The sequence below is a fragment of the Dromaius novaehollandiae genome, chromosome 12, assembly GCF_036370855.1.
Source record: "Dromaius novaehollandiae isolate bDroNov1 chromosome 12, bDroNov1.hap1, whole genome shotgun sequence".
In the NCBI taxonomy this organism is placed as follows: domain Eukaryota; kingdom Metazoa; phylum Chordata; class Aves; order Casuariiformes; family Dromaiidae; genus Dromaius; species Dromaius novaehollandiae.
The window spans coordinates 9,853,617-9,879,510 of record NC_088109.1 but is presented as its reverse complement, the minus strand read 5'-3'; the positions used below and the strand labels follow the sequence as shown (position 1 = coordinate 9,879,510).

Here is a 25,894-nt window from a genome sequence, read left to right as displayed (position 1 = left end):
TTGCCCCGTCTGCCCTTTCCTGTTAGGTACGCAGGCAATGCAGCCGGCCGGCGGCAGCTGCTGAAGCGAGGTGGGTCGTGAGCCCGCGGTGTGGAGCGCCCCTTCGCTGGGCGGGTGCAGGGTGCGGGAGCCACTCGCCGTGGGGCCAGGCCGGGTGGTGGGACCGTGGGTTTCTACGAGGTGCAGGTCGAAGGTAGAGAGCTTTGCTACCAAGGGTGGCCTTAACGGGGGCAGGTATTTGTGCTGGAATTGCCGTAGGGCGATGGGTGCCGGGGCCAGTGCCGGCCAGCAGCGCTGCCTCAGAGCGAGGAAAACAGGGAATCCAGGGCACCGGGGCAGCACTTGCCCCCGCGGGCAGGCCCTGTGCTGGCAGCTTTCTTCTTTCCTTTGTACTGACAGCAGAGAAGAAAATACATTCAGCTCCAGCTCCTGCTGCTGCAAGCCATTAGCTGCCTCCCGTTTCACAGCTGGGCGCTGTTTTCCTCCGGGGAAAGAGCTGCAATAAACATGCTTCGAATAATGAAAACTCTCTACGCCATTAATGGCTTTTTGAGTTATGCCTTTAGGGAGAGACTGTCAAAGGTACTGAGCGGGGTCCAATTTCTTCCTCTGCTTCTGAAATCTTTCTCCCCCACTGCATAGGCTCCAGGGGTCTCCAGGTCACCCAGTATAACTAATTACAGGGCCATGGCTTTGACTAGCCTTCCCCTCGGATAACCAGGCTGCAATGTCAGAGTGAGTGAGTGAACGCCTTGAGCTACTGCTGAGGGTTTACACCAGGCCAAAACCATGGCAGGTACAAAGTCTTTTCCCTTGGGGAGTGTGTTGTGGTGCACGGAAGCAAAAGGAGACACTTGTGCTTCTCCGGAGAGCAGTCATCCAACTTACAAAGGATATGGGATATATTATTTGAAAGGTTAATCAAGTCAAATCTTATTATTCTCTCTGAAGCAAGTCACAATTTTTTTGATAAGAAGAGTATTCTAGAGATTAGAATAGGAATTTGTGACTTTGGGACCTCTTCCTAGCTAAGCGCGCTGTGACTACCTGCTGGAGTTTCAAAGTGCCTTCTGTATACCTGGCTTTATGGGTACATGTCTTTATGCTCACAGGATTTACTGCAGATCTGCAGCTCCCACTGACTTTAACACTACTGAACAGCCAAATCAAAGGTGGGAATTCCAAACACCAAGCACCCAGAATACCAAGCCATTCCCAAAAATGAATATATGCTTCTACATGAAAGGTAAGTGTTATATTTCAGGTATAGTTGTTACACAGCTATCCATACAGATATCAACTATATAGATAATATGTATATTAAATATTCAAATAGACTATTTGAGTGCTGCTAATAAAGGCAGAGGCTACAGAGCTCCAAGAGTGCAGCTGAGGGAGGCAGCTGCCAGCTGCAGCAGCCCTGGGCTCCTCTTCGAGAGCTGCTGGATCTTCTGGGACTTCGTCCAACACCATGGGGGAACTTCTGAGAGCTACCGAGGAGCTCGAGGGTGCCTGCAGCTGACAGGTAAGGAGAGCTGGGTAAGGGCCTGACTGTCTTTCTCCACAATAGACAAAACAGACTTACTGGCAGCTCATAGAAGCAGATTCCCTTTGTGGCCAGAGGGACTCCTGCATGCTATTCAAGAAGAACAACCCCTACAAACAGGTACCCTATATGAACGTAGAATATGCAAGAGGTGCTGTGCAGAGCACAGAGTTAACGCTCAGACAATAAAAAGTCAATCCTGCTGTGCCGTTTCATTTGGGAGTGCTATGTAATAAAAGAAGGTACACCTTCAAGCTGTATGATTTCCTTCAGGCTAGTCTAGTTTTGAGTTAAACGTGATGACATTCATCAAGTTAATGTGTTTTTATCTGGTTACATCAAAGTGGAAGACACTGCCCCCTTCCTCACTGGACTAACAAGAGTTAAAGGGCCATATAAAACACTTCTCCAGCCACACTGGCTGCTGTCATGAAGCATGATCCTGCAGACACTTAGGTGAGGAATTTTACTCATGTGAATGAGGTCTTTGAAGTTATTCAGATACATAACTGTTTGCAGAAATTGGCCTGTGGTTTGCCTAATCAGTGTTGCACTTTGAGACAGATGCTTCTAGTCAAAACTCTGCTTTCCTTGGTCCTAACTTGGGCCTAACTTCTAACTTCTCCTTATTCCTAAATACATATTTAAAACCTAACTTGACAGTCCTAGGTGGTTTGTTTATTTTTTCTAAATATTGATTTCCCTTGCGTTGAATTACACCAATAATATATTGCCATGTTAAAGATGTTACACAGCACTACCTAATAAAGTGGCCAAGTAAAATATGTGGTTTACTCTTCTCTCCATGAGCTTGTCTTCAGGTAGCAATGGGAAATCATTAACACGTCTGCAAAAGGCCTAAAGTAGTAGGAGCTTAATATTCAGTGGTTACAGATAAAGAACGAGGCTGATGGATTTAGAAATGTTGCGACTGGGACGTCGCTGTGCTAGGGGCTGTGCACTTTGAGACAAAGAGGCTGCGCTTTCGGCAGGTGGCTGAGCCCGCTTCCCTGCGCCTTGTGCTGCGCAGAGCAGGGAGGACAGGGAAGCGCGGATTGCTTAGAGAGACGGGAAAGAAACACAAGCTGTGAAGAAGGAACAAAGTGTAGGGGCAAAATACTGATAAATGCTGTACTACAAAAAGCAATAGCCACAATAGCTAGAAGAAAGACAACAATACAGATAGTTGCACTGAACTAACAAGTATCTGGTCTTTTTTCAAGCCTAATTACTGACAGGTCTGGGGCAGATACGGGATATCGCTATGGTAGGTATATTTAACATGATCAGGAGAATGCTGATTATGTCCTTTGCATCACAGGCGGCACACAGGTTTTCATTTATGGTAGCGCTTTTTCAGTGGATCTTCTCATTGTATTAATGGGCTATAATTACCATGTAATTTGCATTCATTACCACCTATAAGAATAGAAGGTATTCCAGTCAAGAATGGGACTATTAACATATCTTTTATTTGTGCTACATATTGAATGACATTACCTGTATAATCACGTGGGTTTGCTTCACAACAGGGTGATGGAGGGTTGTGGTTCCCTGGATGTGGTTTCACATTTGGCTTTCACCTCTTCCCCTCCCCTACTAGTCTTTTTTCAGATGATGAATGATGTGGCTCATGCTTTGGTCAGCCTATAATATTTCCTGACAGAGGACAAAAGGAAAAGTTTAATTCTCTTTCCTTATACCTGTTGACCCAGGTATGCTCCATTTTAATCCTGCTAAAGCAAACTATTTGGCATGGCATGACTGTGGAGTGCAGAGCTCTGCACCTCTGCATCCTCTGCCATGGACAGCTCTGCTTTGATGTTGGTCCTGCGTGAGGGAAGGAAAAAGACCAACAGACTGGGGCTGAGCACAAATGGGACACAGGGAAGAAGAGTAAAGCAGCAGCCGGTTTGCACTAAACTCCCCTGCTCTGATTTGTTTCTTATTCTGCTGTCTTCTTTCTCCTGCTCTTTCTACCCTTCTTTCCCTCCCACGCTTCTGCTCCTTGCAAGACAGCTCGCCCAGGAAGCTGTCTCTCACTGTGCATGAATACCGGCTGAGTGGTGAACAGTTACCTGCTGTTAGGTATTATTGACAGCCCATCATCGCATAAGGAGAGCTCATCAGCTGTGAGAAAAATGGGGAACTTGTTAATACGCGAGCGCACCACTTCTCTTGAAATGTAGCGGCCATCCTGGTAGGCTGACACGAGCTGCAGGTTTCTAGTCCCGTGAAGACTGCTTAGGAAAATCTGTGCCATGTCTGCTTTCCTTTTCCTATGGAATTAATTGTGTTTGTACTGGCAAAGAATTTGACTTTGGTGGATACAAGCACATGCTTTTAAAATAGTGCATCTCTGTTTTCTTTATCAGTGTAAATGTAGGCTCATTCTTGCTCTTTAAGAACAACATTTCTCTGTAGAAAGGATCTGAGTCTTGGTGTCAACCAGGAGCGTCTCCAGTGTGGACAGCACAGCTCTGCTCCCACGTAAGGAGTGTGGATGAAGCCAGGGGCAGAGCCCTGCCACGCGTCCCATGCGCCTGCGCTCTGCACCAACACACCCCCATGGTGGCTTTGTAGTACACAAAGGCCAGTTTGGAAAATAATCCAGACATATAAAACTGTTATAGCTACAGAAAGTACCCCATTAAGGTCTAGTTGTTTAAATGGTTATGTTTAGCAAGGCACAATTAACTTGGTGCTTTATTTCCTTGTTTCCCTGAACCCACCCATGGGGCTGCTGAACGGGGCAGAGAGGCATTTCATTACATTTAATTGTGGCTTTTATAACGGCCAGTGTAACCACTGCCCGCGTCGACACTTCAGAGATACCCCTTTTTATATGTCTGCTATTATTGTAGTTGCTTGGGGTTGGCTGCTTTTGGTTCTGGGGTTCTTTTTTGATAGCAGGTGTTTCTAATCAGCTCTGGAAAGGCAGCAGTATCTGAAGGCTGGAGCAGAGGGGCAGACAGCAAAGAAGACTGAGCTATAAATCTATTTATTTCTAAAATGGATGTATAAAATAGGAACCTGCTGTTACAGTCTTAAGTCCACATAGCAGTATTTCCAAAGGTTAAAATTTAACCCTGCCTCAGTATTACCAGGTGCTGAAATGGACTATAATGATAAATTTTGCTTTGATAAAACATTTTAATTCCTTTTGCAAGTTATTAGTAATTAATATAGGAATTACAGCAGATATCAATTATATCTGTGAATTCCCAGAATACATAAGGGGATACAATATTCACCAAAAAATAGTACATGCCTGCTCCACAATCCACTAGCTCAGTGCTAAACCACTGATCAGTTTAGCTAAGCCCTGGATCGCACCCTGTTTCCTCTATGATTCTGCTGCCAGGGAGCTGGGTGTCTGTCAGCTCTGGCCGTGCACACTGTGGTCTCTCTGCACACCTCTGCCCAAAAGTTGTCTCCTCTTTCCTAAACAAAATAACTTTGCTGCACTACCAGCCTATGCGGCTTCATCAGGCTTCTGATTTTTTTCTGTTTAAACCTGATGATCTTGTAATTGGGAGCCCTTATATTTATATAACACACCGGGGGAAAATAACAATGAACTCAGACCTACTGTGCCTTATTTAGATAAATACCTTTTTAATTAATGGAATTAATTCCACTGATTTTTTTCCGTAATCTGATCTAGAAAATTGGCACTGAGGAACACCGTGCCCAGAACATGTCAAAGTTGTTCGAGGAGGAAGAGCAGCCATTTCACACCTCGCCGAGCTCCCACGGTCGCCGCCTGCGACGGGCACGCGGCTGCATCGCTGCCGACGCCACCCACCGCGTGGCTCCCTGATGTGGGGCAAGTGCTCTGTTTCATACTATTGCCAGGAAATATTCCAGCACTGAGGAACTATGTGACTGTAGAAATGTCTCCTAGCTGTTTCTCCCAGATCAGCTCTGGCAGAGCTTGTAAGAAGAGAGAAAATATGTAAAGTTCTTCTCTCACAGTCACTATACTTATCTCATACTTGTATGCAGAAAAGTAAAATCTGTCCCTGCCTAAGCACGAGCTACATTTCTGTGTAACTGCAGAGCTATATTATTCCCCTGCAGGTGACCTTTGGCACCTGAGACCCTTTCAAGTTATGATAGGAAAAGGAAGACAGAAAAAAAAGAGAAACAGCAATGCAGTGATCCGCTTTGTTATACTGGTACACCCCACTGTGTGGGCTTTTGTTTTGCTTTAGTTTAAACATGTGCCTGGATGATTTATCTAAAAGGAAGCAGGTTTGGTTTAAATCCAAATAAGGGTGTGTTTACCTCATCAAAAGAGACTGGGTAATGGCAGCTTATTTACTGCTTGTCAATAGGGTTTGCAAAGATGATTTAAAAGGAAACATTTTCCCTCACACGTGCAACAGCACGAAGTACAAACACGGTCCTTGTCCGCAGCCCGGTTGCGGAGCAGTGACGCGGCCCCTTGGGCTGCCCCGGCCCTGGCTGCAGAGCTGCAGGGCTGCCAAAGCCTTGCCGGGTCGAGGTGCCCGTGGCTGCAGCTGCTGCGCTGTGGACAGCGGCTCCGCGAGGGTCCACGGGACCATGGGACGCCCGGTCCCTGCACCTCCAGCTGCTGCTGGCCGTGGGGCCTCCCACCACCTCGCCACCAACTCAGGCCAAAAGCCAAACAGCTGCGGTCTCCTAAACTCTTTGGCTCTGTTTTAACTCATCACATCTTGGGGCATTTGGTGAACCTTTCTCAGCTGAACGAGACCAAGGAAGAAAAATGCGGAAAAGCCAGGGAGCAATGCCATACCGGGAGTGACAGGGAGCAGCCGGGCTCGCAATACAAGGGCAAGAGCAGAAAGCAAAGAAACGTTTTGGGGAAAAAATCCTCCCTCCTTCTCCCACTTGTTCCGTCCTGGCAGAGCAAGAAAGTATCTTGAGCATCTGCTGCTCACTGCGCCCCGCAGATGGTATGCCAGACATACCGGTACTCGGGCCCTCCGGTCATTCCTCCCTTGCGAGTCCTGGCAGGAGGCCAGGCACTTATCAGCCTGGATATCCAGCTGCCCGGGTCAATGAGCAATCCCCAAATTTGCTGCATGCTCCCCAAATCCAGCCGAGGCATGCCATCAAATCTTGAAAGTTAAGTCACATTTCTCTCCTGATGCTTAGGCATCTTAAGAATTCAGTTTCGTGACAAATGTCTATAATTCCTCTGCTCATTTCTTGCATGCAGACGTTACCTCTGGCAGCTTTCTGCCACTAACTCACCAACCCCACCCTGCTGAGCAGCTAACAATGAATATCCAGAGTTTTCAGTAACTGGAATAAATATTTTCAAGCCACCTGAGCCTCTCAGGATCCTATTCTGAAGTGTGTTTTGTTTAAGAAAGCCATTATCCTACCTTAACCAAACACCTAGCCAGACCCAAAGTGTTCACACCCCTGTTTAAAATAGTTTTATTTTTTTCTTAACTAGAAAACTGAGAAGACATGTGGGACTGTGGAAATCTGTTACATGCACAAAGCTTGTGAACTAAGAGAGGGCTGAGAGGCCTCCCGTGTGGGAGCTAATTACCTTCCTGAGCTGCGGGAGCACCGCTCCCCCCTTCCCTCCCTCCCACGTTGCCTCCCTCGAACACTGGCTTTTCCCTCAGGTCACCGGAGCAGAAGCTGCGAGAGCAATAAGGAGAGCTGGCGAGCAATCAGACCATGTCATCTGCTTCTCCGTATGAATAACCATAATCCTGAATTTGCAGTGGCCCATATGCACATGCCTAGGCACAGAATACTAATTCCCTTGATCAGGGAAGGCACGAGTGACGTGGCCGTGACAGTGCGTGCGCGCACAGGGCGCTGCTCGCCCCAGAGTTTGCTGCGGCTCTTTTGGGGCCAGTTTGAAGTGGCCGGGTTTTTGTGCTGCGATTCGTTATAGCTGAGCTTTGTACAAATGCAGTGGATAAAAGGAGAATGAAACAATGATGTGCTGGCTGGCCTTATTTTGGTACATTTGAACTAATCCAAAGTAAGATATAAGTTTGTTTTAGTGATTCTCATGTCTGCAGGTCATCCGTTTCAGGCACAGGTTAGGTTGGCTCTCCACACTCATTCATCAGGGATTATCCCAAAAATACAGCTTGGTCAAAGCTGACTGTGTCTGCTAGTTCCCTGAACGTTTTGCAGTGCTGAATTAGAGTACCTAAGTGCTTTTGGGCTTGGACTCAGGTTAAATAACGGGTATCGTAGGGCTTTGCCTTCACTCTGTTTTTTTGGATCTTTGGTGGACTAATTCCACCAAGAAGAAACACTCTCCAATTTTGTTTTTGTAGCTAAGAAGATTCCTGTGTGATTCTACCATCTTGTGCTCAATGGTGAGCTGTAAAATCTCAACAGAAAAAAAGACTGAGAGTGAAGAGTGCCCAAAATGGGCAGTGGCCCTCTGGTTGCGTACAGGAGGAGGCTATGGGCATGGGCCAGGCTGCAAGCAGGTAGCCATGATAAGCTTTATTATGGTAACATTGTTATCTTGAATGATCATGGGAACCTTTGCTTTGATAAGCCACTCCGGTTTTACAAAATTGCCCAGAAATATTTTTGAAATAGCTATTGCGATATTCACGAATGCTGCTGGACATTTTCCTTTGCATCTTGGACAAGGCACTTTAGCAAAATTGCACAGTATGAAACCTAGCAATGAATCTGGGTTTTAAGAACTACCTAGAATACAAATAATTATCAAGCAAAGCCATTTGAAGTATGATAAGTTGACTAGCTCAACTCTATTAATCATCTCAAATACTAGTCAGTTCTCACAATTTAATCATATGCATAGCAAATTCAGGATGGGTATGGAAGCCCCACGTCCTGAGGGCAAATCAGAAGGACAGAGAAAAACCTGAGTCCAATGAAGGCTCAGAAAGCAAGAGGCAAAAGAAAACAATCCACTGTTTATTATTAAAAATAACTTACTGATTCACCAGTTGGAAATGCTTGGGATTAGCAATGCTACTGATAAGGGGGGAAAAAAAGAAAACCAGAAAATACAACAGATTTGAGAAGAATAATTAATAATTAAAAACATAGCAGGGAGGGGAATCTCATAAACAATATTTTTATTTTTCTCGCTTGTGTTTAAAAAGGAATCAGAAAGCACATAACACTCCAAAATGTTCTAGTTCGCTCAGGGATAGTCACTGTGTTACAGCAGCATAAATCCAGTGTAAGAACGTGGAGAAGCCTTTACATGAGAATTGTGTTTTAGGGAAATAGCAGTAAGCCTTGGTGTTCACATCAATTCCATCTGAAAGCGGGAAGTTCAGACTCCTGCCATTTTGATTTTGGCAATTCTTGAGCAACCCAGGCCGGAGGCAGGGTTTGGAACACAGCCTGAGCCCGAGGAGGCCCATAAGCGGGAGATCGCCTCCGAAGCCCGAGGAGGCCCATAAGCGGGAGATCGCCTCCGACACCCTGGCTGAGCTCGGCTGGGGCAGGGCTAGGGGCTGAGGCACAACCCACCTCCCCTTCCGCTCCCAGTGCTGCCTTAGCATTACTCACCCCACTAACGGGGTTTAAGGTATCCTGAGCTGGTGCAAGATTTTCACCACAGAGCTGTCATACGATTTGAGTTGGAAGAAGGGGGTTTCATTAATTTGCACATCATTATATATTTTGCTGGCTTCCTAGCATGTGGGCTACACCTTGTTAACTCCCCAGGACACCCTTGTTAAGGGATTATTAGTCACTTTAAGGAAACTTCACTGACTTTAAGGGAATCTAAATGACACCTCATCTTTTGGCCCTCTCTATCTATGTTTTTACTTCAGTTCTTCATCGGATGCACCTTCTCCCACTGAGGCATCTCTTTGTATCTAAGGCCAAATCTGCAAAATTCATTATGAAATAACTACTCGCATTTTAACAGATCCCCTTGGGGTGTAATACTAGAATTTGCCAACGCAGCACATTCCTTGAAAAAAAAAACAGATGAAGCGTCAGGTTTCTGGTGGAAGTTGGAAAGCAAAGGGGAAAGCTGGTGTGGCAGCTGAGGTGGTGTGTGCCCTGCCGACAGGCCACCTCCTCCCTTGGATCATTGCTGGGCCAGCGTGACCCACAACTGCTGTCCTGCCGGTGGAAATCAGCTGCTGCCGGGTTACCAGCTCTCCTAGAGGGCAATGGGGGGGAAGTGAATGCAAAGAGTTTTGCACGAAATGGGGTGGCCCGGGGCTTTAGCAACCATTGAGCCAGGCAACTGCGGCTGCATGGTACAGATTTGTTGAAGGTGCCAGAGTGTTTTGCACCAGCTGAAAATGATGTAAGATCACAGGTAGGCCCAGGTTGTGCCTAAAAGTAACAGATACAGATTTTAAATGCACATTGGCACCTGGAGTTGACATGACTTCAGAGGAAAAATAAAAAGCCTAGCAATGTACCAGTGCTGAGATATTCATTACAGAGAGGGTATATGAGCATTGGCTCAGGCCAACTAGATATGCATTTGCCATTAACAAAGATCTTTCTTGAGGAATTTTGACAGTAAAAAGCTAAAAGAATTTCATGTACATGCCATGGGCTGAGCACATTTAACTGTTACTTCTTAGATTCAGGCCTCAGTTTGAGTGTTGTGCCAGTGCTGATGGGAAAAACGTGTCCCTGCACGTGAGCATGTGGTGCTCCAGGCAGTGTAAGAGCCCTGACAAAAATTGGCCAAGGCAGTTTCATGACTAAGAGACAGAATTCTGACATTAAACGGTTTATTAAAGAGATATGTTTTTATATGTATCAAGATAGAGCATGATGAACACAGGCAGAAGTTGAAAGTAGCTTGAAAAGACCCTGCAGCTATAAGCAAAGATGGTGCTTTATGTTCTAGAGCTCATGGGGTGCTCAAACATGTAATTGCTTTTATTATGTTTGGCATCTGCTTACTAGTTCATTACCATTATTTCTGACACTGGAAGAAATTCTGAGCTGTATTTGCTGCACTAAAAGAGGATGAGGCAGCAAGCAAGTTAGACAAATTCTCATGCAGACAGAGAGGGTCAAGCAGTCATCTCCCCTGCACTGGTATAAAGCAGGATCATGTTCACACTGACTTTAATGTAGCTGCTTATGACTTACAATGGTTTAAGAGAAGCGTTTGGCTATGTTCAGCCCTTAGTATGTTTTAGAAATTAATTCTACCCATGGTGGAGAAATGATTATCCTAATTTCTGTGCCCGCTTACTCTGTGTTTGCCATCATACCTTCACAATGGTGTAACACATAGCAACAGCTGATCACATTTTCCCACCAGATTAGCAATTCCTTTTTCAAGCAATGTGGTAAAGATTGCTTAGATATTATTGTCTCACATTTATTTATGTCAGTCGAACTTGCTGCAACATTTCTCTTCAGTACTTCTATCAGGCCTGCTCTGTGGTATATGAGCATCTTATGCTGTGAATGTGCTTATCCTCAAGACGATCCGGGAAAGGCAGTTCTTCTGTTCCATATTAATTGATGGAGAATCTGCTTGATGGAGCAACTGTGTTGGAGCTCTGAAACACTGGAAACAAACCAGGTATTCAGAGTTCTCGTGTGCAGATGTCAGTCATGCAGGGGCTAAAACACAATACTTTTAATGTTAATATTTCATTCTTTCCATGTTGGCGTGGCATATCGCACATTCTAGGAAAAGAGAGCCACCCCACTGTATACATGAGTCTTTCCCCACGTATTACTGCTATTACACCTCCTTTGTGAAGTAGTGGTCTTTTTATATTCAAGTGCTTCAGAAGCCCTCTGACTTCCAACCATCCTAAAAGTTTCATCAGTAAGGAGCTAGAAGCTAGGGAAGTATGCATTATGGTGAGCTGTTTTTGCTGCAGTCTTGCTTGTGCTGAATTAGGTTTATTTTTTGATACTGTAGCTGATACGTTAGGCCCTTAAAGATTATATTTAGCCCTTGGAATTCTTGAGGCTGTGTTCCTAGCAACATAGCTGTTACTGCAGTTGTGAAATGGCCCTTAACTGCTAATCATTCATAGAACTTTAAAATTTATTTATCAAATATATTCAATGCAGTTAAGATGCTGTACAGGTATAGTCCTGGCATTTTTTTCTGACTTACATGCTTTATTGCGTATATTCTATCCCACTGCTCACAGACTTGAGCCCCTTCCAGACCTGTTCTCAGTTACAGCTCTTACAGGGCACGTTCATTTTGACCTCAATCCAGCAAAGCATTGAAGTAGGTGCATAACTTTAAACAGATTGATTCAGCGCGACTCCTCATGTGATTAAAGTTATGAATGTGCTTTAAATGCCTTCCTGGATCAAGGTCGCAGAGGCAACACGACACTTTGCCACATGCCCGTGAGAACCTTCCTTTTGCTTGGTTTTCTGTAACTGATCTAAATTTTGGCATTCTTCTGTCTTTTCCTTTGTGCCCACGAGCTATCGATCTTTAAATAAGCTTAAATACGCTGCTGGGCAAAGCGGGCAATGGCGTAGCGGAGCCCCTTGGCCTCCCCTTCCCAGACCTGTGTGCCCCATGCCAGAGGGCGGCTGCTGTGGGCCAAGCCTCCGTGTGGGCCGTGGGCAGGAGGATGCGCCCAGCGAGGCGCCCGTGGGCAGCAGGGGAAGCTGCACCGAACCCCAGAACGCGCCTCCACCGTGGCGAACGCCGTCCCCAGGGGATGGCGGTGCGGTGCGCAGGGCCACGAGCAGCCCTTGCACCTCGGGCAGGCTTCGCGCAAGGGGGCAGGTGTCGTATGGAGGGCTACAGCCCTCCTCAGGCCCTGCCCGAAGGCGAGGACGGCACCGGCCAGGCCGCACCGCGCGCAGCGCCGCCGGTTGCCCACGAAAACCGCCCCCCGCCGGCCGCGCTCGTGGGCGGCCAACGGCCGCCGCAGGCGCCCCGCTGGGCGGCGCCCGCCGCGCCCGGCAGGGGCCGCTCTCCTCCACCCGCGCCACCCCCCCGCGGGGCGCGGCCGCCGCCCGCCGGCACCCCCCTCCCCTCCCCTCGCGGCGCATTGTGGGAGGTGTAGTCCGGCGGGCGCGGCGCCCCTCGGCGGCGGCGGGCGCGCGGACTACACGCCCCACAATGCCGCGGGGCGGGCGGCCGGCCGTTGCTTTTGAATGATTTCACTGCGGTCGGCGCTCGCGGCGAGTCTCCGAGCGGCGGCGGCGGCGGGGCGGCGCGGGGGGCTGGCGGCGCGGCGCCTCACCTCACCCCGGCCCGGCTCCGCTCGCCGTTTCATGGCAGCCCGAGCGGGCTCTGCTGGCGGAGGGCGCGCCATGGCCGCCCGCGGGCTGCGGCGGTTTTAAAAGCGGCAGCCGGGCTCAGCGTTCGCCCTTCCTGCCCGCCTGCCCGCCCGCGCCGCCTGGCTGCGGTGCCCCGGCTGGAGGGAGCCGGCGGCCGCCGACATGTCGCTGGCCATGGAGGAGGAGGAGTACGCCAAGCTGGTGATGGAGTCGGAGCCCGAGTGGCTGCGGGGCGAGATCAAGCGGCTCTTCCAGGAGCTGGGCGAGACCACCCGGGAGAAGATCCAGGCGGCGGAGTACGGGCTGGCGGTGCTGGAGGAGAAGCAGCAGCTGAAGCAGCAGTACGAGGAGCTGGAGGTGGAGTACGAGACCATCCGCACCGAGATGGAGCAGCTGAAGGAGGTGAGGGAGGCGCCGGGGCCGCCCCCGGCCCGGCCCGGGGGGAGCAGCCGCTGCGGAGGGCCGTGCCGCTGCCGCGTTCACACGGCGGCTGCGGAGCTGTCTTTGTGCAGAGCGCGGTCCGTCTCTTTAATACACAAATTATCCAGCGAGCCATCTGTGGAGACTGGCGCGTTAATGAGCGTTCTCCTCGGAGGGGCAGAAAAGCCGTGCCCTGGCCCAGGCATCCATTCCTGCGCCCCGTCCGTCCGCCCGCGCTGCCAGGGCGGCGCAGCGTGTTGGCCCCGCTCTGACATGTGTCGGGGCTCTGCGGCGCGGCTTTGCCTGGAGCTGCCAGGAAGCAGAGTGGAAGCTATAGCAGTCCAATAACTGTCCGTCCTCTGGGCGAGCCCTCAAGGGGATGGGAGCAGAGGGGTCTGGCCCGCCCGTGGGGCTTCTGCTGCCGTTAGGTTATCAGGGAGTCAAATGAATCCCCTCATCAGAATTTGAAGGCCTCGGTTAAACCTTTCCCCCTTCCTTTCCAAAATGAGCTATTTAAAAGGTAATTGCATTTTATTTTGAGACCAGAAGGCTAATGAATAAAAAGGCTTTGCTGCCTCTAACCCCTCTTCTCTTCCCAAGGGAGTGAGGGAAGTGGAGAAATGCTTTTCTTTTTCTAACAAGATCCTAAGGCAAAAAGGGATGGAAACAGGTCAACCTTAGGTCTGCCGCAAGGAGAGAGAGCCTCTCGCCTGCCTTGAGTGAACAAGTGCAGCTCTTCCTCCTACTGAGTAGGATGCACTGGGACTGGAGCAGTCAGCAGCTTTGCTCTGGCAGGCCTCAGTCTGCTCAGTGCTATTATCATACTCCTCCTCGGTGTGGGAACGGGAGCAGGAATTGCAGGGGAAGGGCAGACAGTGAGGAGCAGGGTTTTTATGAGGGCCAGAATGCCTCTTCAGACTGAACAGAGCAAACAGTGATTACCACATGCCTGCTTTTTTATGGAGCTAGCTTAGAGAAGTCTTGCATTGGTGTTAATGACTCGCTTAATGCAGACCATCATCACCAAAATAATGTAGTTATTAAAGGTACAGCTTTGTTTCAGTGCAATTCTGGTTTTTGTTTTTTAAAGGGAACCTCCCATCCCAGGTAATTTTTAAGTAATGTGAGGTTTGTCAGATGAGGTGCTGTTTTGTTAGGTCAACTGATGCATAAGTCTTTCTCATGCAAGATCCTCTTCCAGTCTAGGATACTGGAAAAGAGCTTTCTTGGGAAGAGGCAATGCGCAGAGTGGCACTGACATGCCAGAATGTGTAGACTCGTGGTTAGTTATCTTGATGACAGAGTAGCTGATCCCCTGCCAGTTTACAATATAGTATGTCCCACTGGAGCTTGTTCATCTGCCTGTGCCCTTAGTTATTTTGGTGATGACTGTTTCTATGCAGGCAGACCCTGTGCTGATTTTGAACAGACCTAGGCCTTGCCTGATTGTAAAAGATCTGATTTTGGCTTAAGATGTGAATGTGTGCAGATTTAATTGACCAGTGCAAAGTGTGTCTGATCGGTCTTTGGTTTTGCTCATGTCAGTTTGAAATGGATTTGAAGCTTCACCAAAATAAGCCATTTCAAAGTGGAAGTAAATACTCCTGAATGGGTTTGTAAAATTTCAGCTAACCCTGTGAACCTTCTCACTTCCTGCATCCTGTGTATCTTTTGGACTTGTAAATGGACTTGTAAATTTTTGCTTTTATTATGTTAAATCAGCATAATCAAAAGAGGTTAATTATTTGAATTAAATAGCTATAAACTTGTTAACTAAATGCAGTTTAATTTGATGTACCAGTGTAACTAAAGCCACTTGAAACTGACTCAATTACAATAATAGAAATATCAGTCAAGGTGTTAGAGGCCATCTTGAAAAGGAGGAGAGAGTCACAGAGTTGAAGCTTAAGGGAAAAAACCATCTTTAAACCCATTTAGTATATGGGATGGAGAAACAGGCCTCTTCAAGGTGGATTGACTGGCCCAAACTGGCTCAGCAAGCCAGTGCCTGAACCACGAAAGGAGGCTGGGTTGCCTCAGTCACAGGTAATGCTTTATTCACTGGACCATACTGTATGTGCTTCGGCTTTACCTGTTTTGTCTTTCAGATGGAAAAAAGCTTGAATGCAACTTCTTTTCAGATGACTATAAAAGAGATTTAGAAAAATGAAAATGGTAGGATCAGTAGTGATTCACTCCTGTTTGCTTTTATTATTCTGAAGGATTTGCTTTGTGTGTGCATGTCCTGCTGTAATTAAGTCAGAACCTGGGAGGCAGACAATTCTGCGAACAGCTTGAGGACTCTGCTGTTCAGCCTACACAGGGAAAAACATTGCTCCTCTAGCTTTCTTGTGATGCTATGGAGGAATCTGGTCTTCATTAAATCTGCTAAACCTTTAGCAGATGTATGAAGCGTGTTCTTGGAGGAGTTTATCTTCTTTGCAGTTTATGCAACTTCTTGCTTTTCCCAGGCAGAACTAGAAGAGTTTTACACACAAGACTTGCCACATGTCAAGCTCCAATTTAAAGGAATTCCCCCTTGGGTTACAGAAGTTTGTTCCTGGGAAGGCGAGGAATTGGTGGTGGAATATCTGCCTTGAAAAGGGGCATCTCTTGCTTCTTGTGACTACACACAGCCTTTTAAAATACAGCAGTTCCAGTCTTTTTAAATCTTGCTTTGTCCTTGTCTAATGCATCTAGAGCCCTCAATAGCACAATGCCATATTATGCTGAATGCTGTGCAAGCATATAGCAATGTCTCCTGTCCTGCTGGGAGTTGTTGTAAATTTGGATGTACTTTAACTTGTTTCATGTTATAATGCACCCCTATCACAGCCCCATTCCTACCAGAGGTAGATGGACTCTGAGCATGGAAACTTTGTATTGATAGTTTGTTGGAACAAGGGCTTTTCTGCTAGAGCTGTTACAGTGTCAAGAGCTTTTTGTCTGCTGCCAGGCTACCTCTCCCCAAAAGGCTGTGGCAGAATTCCACAGCCTTCACCTCCACAGTTTTATGGGGAGGTGACATCCTCGGAGTTGTGCCCTGTTTTGTAGAGGTATCTGTGTACACCTTGTATTTGCAGTTCAGGTCTTCCTGACGAAGCTAAGCTGTCCTGTCCTCGCAGTGAGGCTTCACATCAACCTCTCTTCAGGGTCCATAGTGAACTGTGGACTCTTCACTGAGCTTGTCCTTTTGTATGATCACATGATGACTTGCATCTCATATCTTTTATGGTAATTTGTGCTTCATTTCTCTATCGTTTTCATTTGGAAGAACTAAAGGTTTAAGTATGAACTGTCTCCCCAGGTAAATGTAATGGTTATATTGGTCCCATCCTTGCTTTTGTAAAATGAAACCTATTTGAAACTCTTATTAAACATTATAGTCAAAACAAAAACATTTTTTCTTCCCAGTTCAGAGAATAAGTTACTGGCTTTCTTGCAGTGAAATACCACATCATACATACACATATACATATTATATATATTTATATTTTTTTTCCTCAAAGCTGAAGTCTTAAAGAGTTGTTTTTGTAGGCTGTGTTCAACTAGGAAGTCATCCTGCAAGCCTCTGTCTGCAGTGGAGCTAAACGTATAAATTACAGGACTACCTACATGCCTGAACCAGCTCTTCTGTACTTACAGGGAGGATATGTAGGATCATCTCTGTGAGCTGCAGCTCACAAAAGTGCTTGTCTGGGGATTCAATTATTGACATTCTTGATGATTTGTAGAAGAAAGTGGCTTGGAATGTTAGCCTGAAAAAGGGGTTATCTGCTTCGTTCAGCACTCCTGAGTTGCATTTGAGATGTCAGTTAGATTTATAGCTAACTGTTAGTTCAGATATGAAACTGGCTGCTGTCCAAAACTACTTTCCGATTAGCTCTTTAGGTTATATTGGTGGTGGTAGACTTGCGTTTAAATCCCTTGGAAAACATGTACATGATTATATTATGAATTATTTATTTTTGTAATAACATAAAAATATGTGAGTAGACAGTGCCTTTCCTTAAAGCATGTGTCAGTACATCACAGTTAATGGCAAGGCCTGCCTTCTATATGGGCTTTAAAGAAAAAAGGGAAAAATGTTCGAAAAGATGGGGAAAAGAGGTAATAAAACCACCTTCTTGTTTTTTTTCCTTCATCTGGTAGCCTGCCTTTATTTCCCCTGTTGTGTGTTTTTTTTTCTTTCATCCAGTGTCTTGAAATTGTTCTTTGGGAAAGCATCAAAGGCACCTAGGTTGTAAAACTTGTTGCATAGTGAGAGAGTTTTAGAGATAACTGCATCTACACGTGCACATGTGATGACCAAGCTAATGCGAAGCTACTGAAGTGTTGAACATTTGAGAAGAGTACAGCAAATTCATTTTTTTAGGGAGGGGAAGACACAAAAGAAAAATGGAAAACGAGTTTTTAGTTAACATAAAATGTTCTTTGAAAATAACCATGGAATGTTTGGAAAGAAAGGAACAGTTCATTCCTCTGTAGGGTGGCAATGGCTCTCATTTCTGGTTTTTATCTTTAAGGATCATCATGCATTGACTTTATTCCATGACATGAACTCTCACTAGAGAATTCCTGGATAGATCTTATAAGCTGTCTTTGAAAGAAAACCTTGGGCGACATCATTTCTCATTAAGATGAAGTGGGGCGTACTAGGCAACAGAGGTGATATGTGCCTAGACAGTAACACTTGTGACATCTTTGTGATTATATAGCGCTAAAATAGTGTGCTGTATCTGTGATCACTGACAGAAGTTTCGCTTTGGTTAATGCTTAGGTACCTATGTAACAGTTAATTGGCTACATGATACTTGATCCAGAGTGATTTAACGTTTTGACTGTGTACATCAGAAGTGAAGAGGAAATCGTTCCCTTTCCTGTTGGGGGAAAAAAATGTATACCTTATACACAGACATATAAGCTAGTTACTGAAATAACAATGGTTTTCCTCATCTGATCTATCTACTTTCAAAGCATTTTACAAATTGTGCTACTGTGTTGTCATGCTCATTTTGTGTGTAGGAACATAACAGCCCAGAGAGGAGAAACAGCTCTATATAGAGAAGAGTTGCGTAACAAGCCAGTGGCTGAGTAGGGTTAAATCCTCTGTGCCTGTAGTTCAGTGCTTGCTTGACCAAGTCTTTCCATTTAATCATGGTAAATAGTTATGTTCAGTAGTAATACCTCTAAGACCTCACGTACACCTCTGCAACCTCCTTCTAACAAATATTCAAATATAATATTGATTGCTGTTGAAAACATAAAGGGAAGAACCTCTATGGCATGTGAGATTACATCTCATCATCCAGTGCTGTTTGGAGGAAAAGGAAGGGTGTGAAAAAATAAAAGAAACTTTTTTTTGAATAGGTCAGGTTGGACCAGACTTCTTTCTGGTTACACATATATACATTTGGAATCAAAAAACACTATTACAAATTTAAGTTGGGGAACTGATATCAACTTTGCATGTAGTAGTGGAAAATACATACACTGCTGTGAACTTGTCTTGTGGATTTAGTGATAACATTGTTATTTGGATAGACTCTTAACACCTGCCACAACAGAAGTGTAAGAGAACAGAATTGTTGACTCTGGTAAATCAGAGACTGAAAACTGTGGTTGAGGGGAGTAAAGTATTCCCCCCCAGAAATGAAATTTGTTCACATACTTTGATAAACCAAAATTGGTTTACTTTAAGAATACAGCAACCATTAATTTTGACCTGATATGTTTGCAGCGGTATGCACACTTGCTGCTGTGTTTTGGAAAAGCTACTTTTTTTCCCATATCCTTACTTTGAAGAAAACATAAAGCCTGAAAAGTTAAACACTCCAGTTTTTCCTACTGTACCAGAAATAGTAACCTATGAGAGTTCATGTTGCTAACATTTCATTTTCTTCCTGAGCGTTGCTTGGATTGCCCTTCTTAAAAATCAGAAATAATATTATGCTTTCAGGGAAATGATGATTTGGGATTCTTCTCATGAAATTACCTGATTTTCTTCTTGTGCTTTTTTTTCCCCTATAAAATTCACTATATGTTATGTAATGGAATTTCAGTAAATATTTGGGTGAGTAGTAAGTACCTTTGGGTGGAATGAAATTATTAAAAAAGCAAGTTGCAGTAGTAGAGGTTTTCTTTAAGTTGGTGCAGTTTCATCTGAGAGCTGTGACTTTGAACTGTGGCTTTTGTTTTTGAACTTTTCTTTTGTGATGCTTGTCTGTGTCTGTCCCAGAATGACCATCTAGCAAACATTAGATAGCTTGTTTCCAATTTTCTAGGTTAGACTGAACTCAAGGTTTCATGGTACAAAAGTTTGGCAGCAGTAGTCCCATGTGCTGCGTATTTCTTTCCTGGAAGTGTGGCAGTGCTGTGCTCACTGTGCCTGTGGAGGGGATACTGTGAACTGCACCATGGAGCTGAGCCAAAGTTTCCACTTTTTTTTTTTTTTTTTTTTTTTTTTTTTTGTGTGTGTGTGTATGATAGCAAGTTTCGTTTCTTTTAAAATTGGGTCATTTCCCTGATTTGGGTCACAGATGCACTGCATGTGGCTGTGCAGGTATCACCTTGCAGTAGTTTAGAGCAGCTGCAAATAGGTGATGAGAGGAGCATCTTAAGCTAGTACTGCTGCTGAGCTTTACTATGAAATGACTGCCAAAACAGAACAAATATTAGGCTGTGAAACTTGCAGCCTGCATTGTGTGCGTAGAGGTCATTTTCTTTGTGTGTTGAGAGTGAGCAATGCTTCATTAATGTAACAGCATTACTGTAAGGCTTGCAAGGGTTATGGCAGGGCTCTGTATTGGGATGGGGTCTCTCTTGCAAGGCTTTTTGTCTTTACCCAAAGAGAGCTTTGGCTATTGAAGACTCCAGTATGGCATCCCGCAGTCCTGACTGAGGGCTCTGCGGGGTCTGGGATGGAGGGCTGTGGAATAGGTGTTCAGCGGGTGTGGAGTCAGAGGTACCACCCGCTATGGCTGTTTTCGCAAGAGGAACGTGGCATTAACTACTGCATGCTGGCACCCTCTCCCCACAGGTGCAGCGGGGGGAGCTCTCTGCAGAGTGGTTTCGTTGAGGGCTTGAATGAACCTGGAGAGGTTCTGGTGGGCCATACTTCATCAGTTCTTGCTATGCGTTCATGCATCCCCGAAGTATTCGTTTGTACTGCCACTGATTTGTCAGACATCCAGTCCCTAAACTGGAAGTTTCAAACCTACACTCATCAATGTTTCACTGCATAGGGGCTTTCTTGTGACTACGCTATGGTGATACCTTCAGTTTACTCATTTCCAGTCACAATTCTAGCCTGCCATTTCCAAATCTGCTGGAACAAACTCCGTAGTTTCAGGGGTGTTAATACCCAATTTATTCCTTTGAATTTGGGAACGTTTTTCTTCTAATCTGAAAGAAAATTCTAATGATTTGGAAAATTGCCTATTTTTTCTAGGGGGTGGTGAGTGGGTGAGAATAGCAGTTAGCAGGTCTGTGCATTGCAGTGGAGTTAATGGATTCGCCATTTCCTCTTTTACTCTACTGTATTTGAGGTTGTGACTAATCTGTAGCAGTGTGGGGCCATAAGATGACTTCCAGAGGGTGATTCATCCTCCAGGCATTCATTTGCTTTCTTTCTCCGCTTTTGGCAGACTGCAGAGAATTGTTTGTTCAGATCTGGTAACCGAGCAACAGAGGAATATAACATGGGTTTGAAATATGATCCACAAAACCTTAGCAGAGGGAAGTGACATAAATAAACTTTGCCATCCTAATGAATGTAGGAGCCTCCATTTCAGAGAATAGCTGGTTTCAAGTCTAATAGGTGCAGAATTGTGACTTTTTCATATTTTCCCCAGCCTCCAGCTCTTTTCTTCCTTTTTCCTTCCACTCCCCTCTCTCCAGTTTTCCCTACTCCAGCCGAAATACATAATATGCAGCAGATGCTGCTTGTGCAGCCTCACTTGTGACAGGCTGACCCTGCAAGTAGGAGGCATCAGAAGAGTCTGCTAGAAGCTGTGAGGTACCTTGCTTATAAAACAGTATTGTCATCAGTATTTGTCATCAGAGCTCTGGAGAAGCAAGGAATCGTGTAGTGTGTCTAGATGGTCCTTTACGAGGGAGGTTGTTGTGCTTGGTTCTGGGGCCTGTGTGCTTGGGTACGGGCCTAATCTGGAATTTTGGACCCAAACAAAGTTGAAGCGCCCAGTGCTGGACAGTGTCCAGTCCAATGCTGCAGTCCTGTGGCTGTATTAGATACTTGGCTCGGGGGCAGCCGTGCCATTTTGGGGTGTGCAGAGCTCTTGCTGAAATAAAGGGCATCTCCCGCGAGTGGGGTGCAAGCGTGGGTTCTGGGCCACCATAGTTCTTCATCTCCTGAATCTTTGTTTTTATCCCTTAATTGCCACCAGCATGCAGCCTGGGGGTCTCAGCAAGCTTACAAAGTGGTGCGGCTGAGTGCTGTAGGCAATGAAGTGATAGCTCAGTAAATTCATTAGGAAGCATCTCACCAGGTTCTGTCTTCAAATGCAGAACACAATTGGTCTTGTAGGTTAGTTCTGCTTTCTAGGCCGAGAAGTGTATTGACTTAATGGATGAATAAGCTTACTTCTCCATTATCACTACAAACTGAACAGAGACGTATGTACTGCCCTCTGACCTCCCCAAACCAACCGGCTTTTATCGCTTCCTCTGCGCACAGAATTCGTTACATCACATTCTAGGCCCTTTTCAAGGTCAAAATCCTTTTTGTTTTCAAATGCTTGAGGCATAATGTTTGTTTGGAGGTTGTTTTGTTCTGCTGCGTGAATGAGGGAGAACACGTCTGTAAACTAGAAGGGGTTTTCCTGCGCGCTCTCCACACGGACGTGTGTGTGTCACGAGGGAGATTTGGTGGTGATGACTAGTGTGGCTGAGAGTCGTGGGATGTCTGTAGGCCAGCGCAGCTTCCCAGCTCTGTGCCTTGACAGAGGGTGCGGCTCAGATTTTGCTCTGGTATGATGTTAGGGAGGAAGCAGAAAGAACACGCTTTCAAGTGGTCACTATATAATTATTTCGTGGCTTTCAATGATTTCATTTGGAGAGGGCATTCTGCCTTTCCCCTTGCGTCTTGTAGGATGAATGTGACTGCTCCAGAGAGGCAATGAGCAGAAGAAATAAAAGCTAATGTAGCATGTACCAGTGGCTTTGGTACATACTAAAAAAAGAAAATTGATTTTGCCAAAACTTACTCCCCTAAATAGATTTTCATCTCTGATTTAGTTAAAAGCATTTAGCAGTGTTCCTGACTTAAACTTTTCTTTGCCACAGTTTAATCCAGTGGTTCTGAGAGAATTGTATCGATGCGAATAAGGGCTCCAATCTGGTATGTATTTTTGGTTCACTGTTCGACAGCTGTGTAAGCAATTCCACTTGGTTCTGTTTGGTATTTTCATAAAGTATCTGTTTTTAACCAGGAAATGGTTAAAAGCAAATATTCTCAACTGTTAAAAGCAGGTAATCATTTTTAACATAAATCATCTCTTGTGAAGTGAGGAGTAGGGTTTGATTTCTTAGCTGTATTGTATGAGAACTTGTGCTTCATTTCAAGCTCAAATTTTCTTCTCTCTCCTTCAGATTTATTTAGTGTACATATCGTAACAACTGCAATGTCAGTAACAGTGAGGCTTGACTTGTGAGAAGAGACACTTTTTTTCCCCTCATCAAATATCTATTCTTCCATATGCCTTTTTTTCTTTTTTAACTCTCTAACTCTTGTGGCTTCAATATTAGACATTTTTTTTTTTTTTGCAAAAGTGTATATTTATGTGTCTGGTAGTGGTTTTCATTCTGCCAATCAACAGGACTGAGATATTCTCCCACATCTTACAGCTGCAGTGGTAGGCAGAGCGTTTACAGAACAATTTGCATTTTGAATACAGCAACATATTTAGTGTGACGAAGTGTATAAGAAAATGCAAACCTTTGTCCACCTTCTGAAGCATCAATACCCTTAAGAAGGCTTTGTCCTGGCCTTGTCTTTTAGGAAAATACGCTGATTTTCTTTCCCCCCATTATAATGAAATGATAAGCTTTGTGATCTTAAATGAATGACTGCTCTAGCTTTTGTCAGCCAGCTTTCTGGTCTTTCATAACAATATGGATGGTTGTTTTTAACTTTGAATGGCTGGTTGGTTTTCAAGATGAATGAGTCCTGTCATGTAAAAATCTGTCTTATGTGTACATAACAAGTAAGCCTAATGTGAAAGTGAAATCCTTAGCATACTGTATAGCTACCCTAAATCTGCATTTAAATAATGTAAATGAGTTAACTTCAAGCGCATGAACCCAGCACATTTTGTTAAGTTGGAAAATCCCTTTGCTAAGAAAGGTTTATTCAGCATGGCTTGTGTGTGTATGTGGAGGTCTCCCTTTTATGAAGGGGAGAAGATAGGCACAGTAGGTAGCAGTATCATCTATTATATTATTACATTATTTTTAGCCTTGCCTCTTAATTTCTTTCTTTCCATACCTTTAATAAGAATTTTCTTTTTAAATCCAGACTTCTTGAATGATTTTTGTGTTATTGGTAATTTAATCCATAATAGTCTTAAAACACTTATGAATTTTTCACTCTGCTTGTGCTAGGATATAGTGGTCTCTTTCCTCTTGGGATTTTTTTGTGATCAGATCCATTTCAGATGGGTAGGAGGGCCACTGATCTGTCAGCTGCAAAGCTTGCACAGAGTCAATGAGTGCAGGATTACAATTTGCTTGTCCTAATTAATAAGCCTTCTCTAACTTCGGAGTACTTGGTTGTGACAAGAACTTGCAGGAATTCAGTAGGAGCAGAGACCAGACCAATGTGACTTTGACTTATAGCTGAGTTATGACAGAGTCTTGACGGGGGGGGGGAGAAAAAAAAAAAAACACCAGGAAATGAGGAGGACTTCAGAAAATACTAAAGGCTTCTTTTCCGCTGTGTGCTGGGCCGACACTGAACATACAGAGATCTGTGCTCTTACTTTTCTAGAAAACCTGTTCCGGAGAGAGGAACCTTAAAAAGCTGTATCTTTAGCTTGGGGTACAGTTTTCATAGACAAAACCTTGGCTTTGTGTGCTGAATATATGTTGGCAATATTACTGGTCTTGAATGTTAAAAAAAATCAGGAATTGTGCCTTTAAAGTCACGACTACAACTTTTTGGAGTGAGCACAGAGGTAGAAGAAATTGATAATTAGGTTGGTTTGCTTTTTCTATGCAGCCACAAAGGCTAGAAAGTAACAGAACTCCCACCACATTTTCTCCTCAAAGAGGAAGAGTTCCATGACTTTAGCAGTTGGGTTTTAAACACCGCATAATTGAAGACCTCTGATAGTCATGATGCAGTTTTGTATTTGCATGTACAGAGTGCTAAGTGAGCATCTAACCTTGTACAGTTGATATTTATACTCTTAAGCCCCTAATATAAACAAATGCATGCACACAATCATGCCCTTAATTCTGTGACTGCTTTGAGTTTAATGTGAGTTAGGGCTTGTGCTTTCAAAGACCGTTTGTCACAACTCTTCTAAAAACAGCAGAAAAGTGTAGTCTGTGGTGTGCTTTAACTACTTACAAAATGGGAGATTTAATGGGAATGCAGACAGATCCTGAAATCTAATGACCAGGATGGCAATGACCTCTTTTCTCTGCCAACAGCAAAATTATGTGCTAGCACTTCCTGGGAATTGTGCCCCAGTGTTTGGTGGGAGAGCGAGCGGGCTGTAGTGTGGAAGTTTGGTGAGACACCCTCATAAATACTTGGATTTTATTCTGCAGTTGCAGCACCATTTTTTTCCTTGTTTTTCTCCCTCCTCTATTTCAAATGAGTTGGGAGTGTTTTCTGGGCAGGAAATGGGAATGGCTGTTTTGTGAACACAGCTGTTTTATTTAAAACCTAAACCAGTGGAAGGGTGTTGAACTCTCTCCTTTCGGGAAATGGCCAAAAAAATGATGGAATGGGTCATTTGCTTTTTAAAGCAGCATACTTAGTTTTAAAACTGTTTTCTTGATATGCTGTAAACTACAGATACAGTAGTTTCTTTACCATGTCAATGGGGATATTAAGGATGCTTGCATTAAATTTGCAAGAAGAAATTGAAAGAAAGATATTTTAGATTTTGTTTTACTACTGGACTTTAATCTTTATTAAAAATCCCTATATATCCCTATATGTATTGTAAGATTTTGTACTCAAGAGTCACAGCCTTAATGGACGTGAAAGGGAAAGGAAATGTCTGAGGTCTGGAGGGAACTGAAGCTGGATAGGCTGGACAGCATGGGTGGGAGGCAGATGTATCTGAGCCCGTTCCCTTTACTGGCAAGGAGAAACTGCAGTGGCTTCGTTCAACAAACTTTGGCCAACTCCAACCTCTTTCGATCTTCGCAGGTCATATGTTCCTTTCTAAACCCACAGGGGTTTTGTTCTGTTGTTGATTGTGAAATAACTGAAGCTGGAGAGCAGAGTACTTTATGTAACTTTTATAAAGCTTTTTTTGTTTTCTTCTTCATAACAGATTTTCCTTTGTATTGTTGTTGCAGTGCACTTTGGGTTCTCCTCATAGTTCTTGTATTTGTTCTGTGTTTAGTCTTACTGTGTTGTGATTTTCTAATGTTCCAAAATCCGGAGTCATTTGCATAAAACTTGTAAGATGAAAAACAATGGGAGGGGGAGAATTTAATTTTAAGTGTCATGAG

The 25,894-nt window shown here is 44.7% G+C and overlaps 1 protein-coding gene and 1 long non-coding RNA gene across 7 annotated transcripts in view; both read left to right on the top strand.

The window, feature by feature from the left end:
• LOC112984738 (uncharacterized) overlaps nucleotides 1–7,459 on the top strand; it is a 30,410-nt gene extending 22,951 nt beyond the window's left edge. For both annotated transcript variants that reach the window (XR_010391236.1, XR_003259575.2), the window contains exons 2-4: nucleotides 1,113–1,246; nucleotides 1,337–1,525; nucleotides 5,214–7,459. This is a non-coding gene — a long non-coding RNA (uncharacterized LOC112984738). The remainder of the gene's footprint in view (nucleotides 1–1,112; nucleotides 1,247–1,336; nucleotides 1,526–5,213) is intronic.
• Nucleotides 7,460–12,608: 5,149 nt separating this feature from the next.
• BICD2 (BICD cargo adaptor 2) overlaps nucleotides 12,609–25,894 on the top strand; it is a 102,117-nt gene continuing 88,831 nt past the window's right edge. For 3 of the 5 annotated variants that reach the window (XM_026102825.2, XM_026102823.2, XM_026102822.2), the window contains exon 1: nucleotides 12,609–13,165. In XM_026102825.2, the coding sequence (XP_025958610.1) occupies nucleotides 12,926–13,165 (240 nt within the window). In that variant the 5' untranslated portion in view covers nucleotides 12,609–12,925. The remainder of the gene's footprint in view (nucleotides 13,166–25,894) is intronic. The other 2 variants (XM_026102826.2, XM_026102824.2) reach the window with 1 other exon arrangement.